Source organism: Phyllopteryx taeniolatus, chromosome 17 (assembly GCF_024500385.1).
Source record: "Phyllopteryx taeniolatus isolate TA_2022b chromosome 17, UOR_Ptae_1.2, whole genome shotgun sequence".
Classification (NCBI taxonomy): domain Eukaryota; kingdom Metazoa; phylum Chordata; class Actinopteri; order Syngnathiformes; family Syngnathidae; genus Phyllopteryx; species Phyllopteryx taeniolatus.
Genome location: NC_084518.1, coordinates 14,005,306 through 14,012,945, shown reverse-complemented (window position 1 = coordinate 14,012,945; position 7,640 = coordinate 14,005,306). Strand labels below are relative to the sequence as shown.

At 43.3% G+C, this 7,640-nt stretch overlaps 1 protein-coding gene across 2 annotated transcripts; it reads left to right on the top strand.

Annotated features, from left to right (window-relative positions):
* Nucleotides 1–279: 279 nt before the first annotated feature.
* Nucleotides 280–6,353, top strand: spry4 (sprouty homolog 4 (Drosophila)). Of its 2 annotated transcripts, none has more exons than XM_061752090.1 (2): nt 280–565; nt 2,545–6,353. In XM_061752090.1, exon 2 carries the CDS (start codon nt 2,596–2,598, stop codon nt 3,706–3,708), a length of 1,113 nt encoding a protein of 370 aa, XP_061608074.1. In that variant the 5' UTR covers nt 280–565; nt 2,545–2,595; the 3' UTR covers nt 3,709–6,353. The 2 variants fall into 2 exon arrangements, with proteins under 2 accessions (XP_061608074.1, XP_061608075.1); XM_061752091.1 differs by lacking the exon at nt 280–565 and adding an exon at nt 1,183–1,305.
* The last annotated feature ends 1,287 nt before the right edge of the window (nt 6,354–7,640 follow it).

The window sequence follows — 7,640 nt, the reverse complement described above, 5'->3', positions numbered from 1 at the left end:
GCCCTTGTGAGCAATTTAAAAAAAAAAACTTTCCTCTCTCATTCAGTATTCCTCCCCATTCACAAAAAAAAACCTCGACGCGGCGCATGCGCAGCGCCACTCGGAATCCTCCCATTCATAAAAAATGTAACCTCCTGAGTCTCAGTCCCTCCCATTCACAAAAAAAAGGACCGAGGCATCTGCGCAGCACCCCCCCCCCCCCTCCTCATCCTCCCTAACCCTCCCATTCATAAAATCTCAGCCCACCCTCATCTCCTCCTCCCCTTCTTCTTCCTTTTTTTTCCTCCTCGCGAGGAGGTTGCAACATCACATCCAAAAGCTGCGCGTCCACAACCGCAGTCGCCTTTTTACGCACCAGCAGGCTCGGAGGAGAGAACGAGAGAACGCGTCCGCTCTTGCCCCCTACATTTTTTTTTTTTTTTTTTTTTAAAGTCCTTGCTTGTCCTTTTTCACCTATTTGGACTACTTAACACTGCTATTGGAGCTATATTCGCCACACGCAAGCGTTTGGGAATAATAGACGTGTTGCGCAACGACGAGATGACATTTTTACCCTGAGAGCACCGTGAGTACGCATGGTTTAACGTGGATGTTGGAAATCAAACAGAATAACCATTGCAGCTTGCACTCAAGGATAATCGCAACTATTTTGCAACAAGCTCTAGTGGTGTTTGCACTTGGAGTCAATATTTAACCAGCGCCAAGCAAAGTTAAGGGCACACAGCAAGGCGAACTTGTGTGACGTTTAAAGCCTTTAAATGCGTGTGTGTGGTGCGGACAACATATGCAGTATTTTTGCGCGACTTTTCTGCTAGTAATGAGACTAAATTCTCATTTTAACCCAAATATGACAGGTGTTCCCCCCCCGCTTCCCCCACCCGCTTTTCATATTTAACCACCATTTATCACTAATTGTATGATAATAAGCATTGGGGGGGGGGAAATGAAAATAAAACACACACAAAATAAACACATTCCCGACGTCGAATCTGGAACCCGACCTGGCAACATTCAAACGCAGCCGTGCGCCATTTCCTCCCATCAAGGTTAATCCGTGGACATTTGCATACATCACGTGTTACAAAGCCCATATAAACACGCTATTTGAGTATATAGAGACAGAGCGTCCGCCTCCGGTTTTTATGACTCAGTCCATTCTCATATCAAAGGGAGGGAAGGGTTGGGGGGGGGGGTGCACGCACGTACTCACACGCAAGCACATAAAGCTCACGCACGCACAGTTCCGGCTTATAATGATCCCGATTTGATCACAAGCGTGTGTAGGTGCCAGGGGTGCAACAACAGGTTTGTCAAACAGGATTTTGCACATTTTTTTACAATTGATTGGGGGGGGGGGGACGTGCACATGCGCACGTTTTTATTCTATGTCTTGACTAGAAATAGCGCAGAACGTACCGAGAAAAATGAAGATTCGGTTGTTAGAGAGCGAACACGTCACGTTGGGTGCATGGTTGCATTAAAGAAAGGGACAGAAAGATCATCATGACTGCAGCGCTTTGAGTCATGCTTGCAACAGCTCGTGCAGCCAAGCGGCGTTCATTCACAAAAATGAAGCTGCAGCCCACCAATAGGGAGAAACACTCCCAATTTTTGACGTTTTTCCACAAATAATGACCGTTGAAAAGAACGGACAGTCATTAAAAGATACAAAATGATGATGTTTCTGATTTATTTTCACATCTTCTTCCAGTCTTTTTGCATGCAAGTCCCGCTCCTTGGAAGCCAGGCGAAAAGGGAGAGCCAATTTACATTGTCTTAATGTCAGGCGTTAGAAACAGCCAAAGGGAGGTTTGTGCCCCACCATCGTTGTGGGGTCCGTTTTTCGTTGTTAAGAAGGTGATACATTAATATAATGGGACATGTCAACGTAAACCGATATGGAAAGCAAATTCTGTGTAAATGCTGAGAGACCCCAAGAAATAAATCTAGGGTCAAAATGCTATTTAATACATAACCGCATATGTAGGAATCCCCATATACATGCAAATATGCCCCCTAGTGACTACAAGTGGTGTAGGGATGACATCAGAACAATCAGATTTGACGCTTAGTCATTGCTAAAATAGTCTTCTAATTCTAATTCTCTCAGGAAAATGTCTAAAGTAAGATCTCATTCATCCAAAATTAGTCCAAATTGGTTTTGGGGGGCTGGAGTACAACACTGCAAATGTGTAATGATGATAACAGAAATATTTTTACAACAGCATTGATGTGGATGCTTAAATGCAAAACTGAAGTGCAAGGGGGTCCTCCTCAGTTTACGGCCGAGTTCTGTTTTCCGCGCCACCGAAGTAACCTGAATTTCAGTCTGAATGCGCTGCACTCAATAGTGAAGTTACATTTACAGTGAAAGAAACGTCAGTGGAGAGGGTTTAATTGTGGAGCTAACCTGGTTTGATATCATACTGATTTATTCCTTCATCATCATGTAACTGTACACCCAGTCCTCAGCGTATAATAATCCATGAATGACAAGAACAAACCTCATAGACTAGGTCTTAACTGTCTTTGCTTTCTTTGCAGTTGTGCTAAATGCTGCTTTAGAGTGACGACGTGCCAGGCACCAGCCTACACATGGAGTCCAGGGTTCCTCACCACATCCCCGGAGTGTCCTCCTCCATCATAGCCCAGCCTTTGCTGGACAGCAGAGTGCCCTACGGCCACCTGCAGCACCCCCCCACCATATACCCCATCGATCAAATCAAGTCCTCGCACGTGGAGAACGACTACATCGACAGCCCCGCCGTAGTCTCCCAGCAGCCGCCGAGCCAGAAGGCAGCGAGCAGGCGGCTCAACTGGGCGGGTCCCAACCAAGACGGTTTCGTGGGGGCCAACCACAACAACCATCACAATCACCAACACCATCACCAGAGCCGGTGCGAGCCTCACCATGACACCACCACACACCCGTGGATCTCCTTCAGCGGGAGGCCTAGCTCAATAAGCAGCAGTAGCAGCACGTCGTCGGACCAGAGGCTGCTGGATCACGCTGCGCCTACCCCCACCGTGGACCACCACCCTAACCTGCACCCCCACCAGGGTCTCGTCAACACAATCACCACCCGAACTCCGGGCTGCTTGGTTTCCTCGGAACCCAAAGTCCTCACCGCCTCTTCTTCCGCTTCCTCCTGCAACTCCTCCTCTAAATCGCTGGACTTCAAGGCTGGGAAACTGCCCACGGGGGGCCAACAGCGGTTGGCACCGATCCTGTCCTCCGTGGCCGAGAAGAAGCACCTCCTCCTCTGCGAACACTGTGGCAAGTGCCGATGCACCGAGTGCACCCTTCCCCGGACCCTGCCCGCCTGCTGGGTCTGCAACCAGGAATGCCTGTGCTCCGCTCAGAGCCTGGTGGACGCGGCCACCTGCATGTGCCTGGTCAAGGGGATCTTCTACCACTGCACCGAGGATGAGGACGACGAGGGCTCCTGCGCCGACAAGCCGTGCTCATGCTCGCAGGCCAACTGCTGCGCGCGCTGGTCCTTCATGGCCGCCCTCTCCATCCTTCTGCCTTGTCTGGTGTGTTACTTGCCGGCCACAGGCCTGGCCAAACTGGGACAGAAGTGCTACGACAATGTCAGCAGGCCCGGCTGCCGCTGCAAGAACTTGCAGGGCGGTGTCCCAGCATGTAAAAATGGAGCTGTGGAAGCGAAAGCGGGAACACTTGAGAAGCAGCAGCAGGGGTCATGATACCGGGACAGTCTGTCTAGCATTGGCCTTGCTTAAAAACAAACTGGACAGCAGCACAGTACTTGTTCAATCTGTAGGGACCCCTTAACCAATCCCATTAATCTGCTGGAAGATGACTTGTGTAAAACAAAAGGTACTTAAATAGCTGCTTGACCTGTGTTTTGAAAGGCTGGAAAATCAAAGTGTTGGCTGGTAGGAAGCTCTTGGGTGAGACGCCACCACCCTAGGACCGCAGTTTGGGTTGGTTTGCGAGGATGATCGGAGGCACATTGTACCCTCAGCTAATTTTTTTAAACTAACCATAAGCTGACCGTGCGATAATATATATAGAAGTTAGACTATGGAGATAAATATCTACAGTATATACCCCTGCCCTCAAAAGCACAGCCCAGTGTCCAGCTTTGAACACCTACAGTTGAAATATGCTAGCTTGGTAATGCTAGTATTTCATTTATCATCACATATTTTCATTGAAAAATTCCCCTTAATGTCTCAACAAGCAAGATAGTCAAAATTTTTCAGAAAGTGAGGCTGAGACCATCTAACTTGAGCCTGATGGCTGATCCTGAATCAGTTTAGAGGTGGCCAATGGTTACCCGGCAATATGTCGTAGACCCAAACCTTCTCAGGGACTGTCCTCAAAAGATCCATAACATGTGCTGCATTCGAGACTTCCTGGTAAATTGGAAATATGCTATTAGGAGCGTAGACCTCAAAACGCTTCAAGAAAAGAACAAAAAAAAAACTACGATAAAGTAGTACCAACCGAATTAAGCGCAGAACAAGTTATGACAGATTGTTTGATACCAAATTGTTACACACAGTATCTGTGAAGTTGATTTCAAGGTTGGAACCCTTGACTTTTAGAGGCGTTCTGATGCACTTTTACAAGTCGTGGGTCCGAAATCTCCCACTTCACAGTTTTTTCAAATGGAGCGTATGGGTTCCTAAACTAAGATCTACTTCCTGTTCGCACAAAAAAAGGTGCAAAAGAAAGAATTAGAGGGCAAAAAGGCGATAGCTAATAATCGTGAAGCTAAGAAAAACAATATCCAGAAATGTGTTTTCCATGGGAAGGGGGTGGGGTTGAAGGCATAGTGATTGGTCAAAATCAAACCTGCCACTTGCACAACCTTTTTTTTTTTTTTTAGGTCAAAGCTAACCCCTTAAAGAACACACTAAAGCACACTATGAACCACCTCAGCTGTTCCGAGGTATGTGCGCTACTTTTAGCGCGGCCCAAGCATCTTCATTGTCGTTAGTACTGCATAGCATTCTCTTTTAAAGTCTATTTTTGTGGCTTGCATGAGGATTTTTTTTTTCTTTTTGCCAAAGGAAGCGGACATACGGTAGCATGTCATCGCTGTCCGAGGTGATCACTGCAGTGGTTATGCACCAACTGGGATGGGAGGATGATGACACCCGTTTCCCCCCAAAAAAATGTGTTTGGGGGGGGGGGGGGGGAGCATGCTGCCCTATACGACTGAAGACATTTTGTGTTTTTTAGCAGAAAGGGATTCTTGGTCTTTGTACCTTTACTTTCACGGTAGACCGCTAAACTCACAATTGTCTTGTTGCACAAAGCTGATTACACACTGTCCATCGAATGTATGTGGCAATATTTAAAAAAAATAAATAAAAAATGAAAAAAAAGAATTCTGCTTAGAAAAAGGTGCCAAAATCAGAGAAGAAGAGTGGCAGAGCTCGTAGATGAAAAATCACAGACGATATATTTAGTAATAGAAGCTATGCAGATGAACAACTTATTTGCTGTAAATAGTTTCACGATGTTTGTGTTCTTTAGAGAAGACTTAAATGTCCTTGAAAGGTTGCATGGTACACTATAACTTCGACTCAGTACAAAATACATAGAGAATATATTAGATATATATTTTGATGGTAAGGAAGGAAAAAAGGCAGTTTTTGAGGCTTTGTGTAAGAAGAAGCACTTGAATAAGGTAAAAATGTGCCCTGCAATAAAATAAAATAAAACAAAAATTGGGAAAAACTCCTGCTGTTGATGCCCCGTGTGGCACATTAGCAGACGAAGGCTAAGCTAACTCCCTCGCCTGTGGATTTGTGGAGTGCACAGAAGGGAACACAATCCACCCGTGTCTGGATCGAACCATTTCCTGCTGCTTCACCCTCTTTTCAGTCTTGATTGACAAACACAGCTGCTGTGCATGCATTTGTGCCACAGCTCAAGGTTGTGTTACTGCCGCCTGTTTCGCCTGTCTTTCCCAACATTCTGCCTTTTTAAAGCTGCCTCGCTTTTACATTAGACATTTTACATAAATCCTTAAAATGATAATACTATTATTGTGGGGGGTTTGTCGGATGCTGCACCGCCATCACCTCTCCACCTGTGTCGCTCACTTTAGGGCCAATGATACCAATTATTCCTTTGTAAAGGCAATGTTTGGGGGAAGTGAATAAATCTGTGCTTTTTTTTGTTTTGTTTGGATATAACAGAAAGGAGGACAAAAGCTCTCATATAAAAGTTTTCCCTTTATAGATATATTTATTTTGAAGTTCTATTTTATATAGTATTTATTTAGATGCCAACTTTCTGTTTGTGAAGAAAGCTTATGTTGAAATGGAATGTAAAACTACATTGACAATGGAAATATATATTGTTAAATACACCAGGCTGCTGTGTCGCCTTTTGTTGACTGTTGTTCATAACACAAAATGCAAACATACACGATAGATAGATAGATAGATAGATAGATAGATAGATAGATAGATAGATAGATAGATAGATAGATAGATAGATAGATAGATAGATAGATAGATAGATAGATAGATAGATGCACAGCTCTTAGAAAACTAGATTGCTAAAAGACAAACAAACAGACATTTATATTGTACTAATAGGTAGATAAACTAACTATCGTAGAAAACTACTTTCCTAAACAAGATAAGTCAAGCAGCTAAGATAGATAGAATTCAAATTTTAAAACAAACATGTATATATACTTATAGGCTAACTAGCTAGCTTAGAAAACTATCTTGCTAAAAGAGACAAGATAAGTAGCAATGTATAAGTAAATATAATTTGAACTATAAATAAATATAATTTGAACTGAAAAACCAACATTCACATTGTACTAATTGTTAGGCTAACCAGCTAGGTTAGAAAATTTGCTTATAAATGGAGATAAGATAAATTGCTACCTAATATACAGTATATTGGCTAAATAGCTATCTAATACAACCGTTTTCAAAGCTAAGTAGCTGCTATGGTTAGATAGATCAATAGATATTTTCAGATAAGAAACTATCTTTTCAAACCAAGTAGCTAGATTAGATTAGATAAGATAGATAGATAGATAGATAGATAGATAGATAGATAGATAGATAGATAGATAGATAGATAGATAGATAGATAGATAGATAGATAGATAGATGAGTTCTAGGTAGCTAAATAGTTTAGCTAAGTACTGTAGCTGCCTAAACAAGATAGATAGGCTAGCTAAGAAAAGCAACATAGCTATGTAAAATAGATTAATTCATAGAGCCACTTAAACATTGTTATGAAAAGACACTGCACGCGTTTGACTTTACTTTGTGTCTTGCCCAAGGACAGAGCTGGGATTTGAACTGACAGCCCCTGGACAGCGTGCTCGACCAACTGAGTTTTAAGTAGCTAAATAGCTTAGCTAAGTAGCTAAGTACTGTAGCTGCCTAAACAAGATAGAAAAGCTAGCTAAGAAAATCAACATAGCTATGTGAGATATATTAATTCATAGCGCAACTTAAACATTGTTATGAAAAGACACTGCACGTGTTTGACTTTACTTTGTGTCTTTTAAAGGATCATTCGTGACGAGAGGGTGACCATTTGAACCGCTGTTCTTTGTTTTTGCTTTTATGGTACAACATTTACAAGGTTTTTTTTTTCCTTTTTTTTTTACATCAACGCGCAGACT

Coding starts and splice junctions, on each gene's coding strand:
- spry4 (XM_061752090.1), top strand. CDS start 2,596: ATGGAGTCCAGGGTTCCTCACCACATCCCCGGAGTGTCCTCCTCCATC.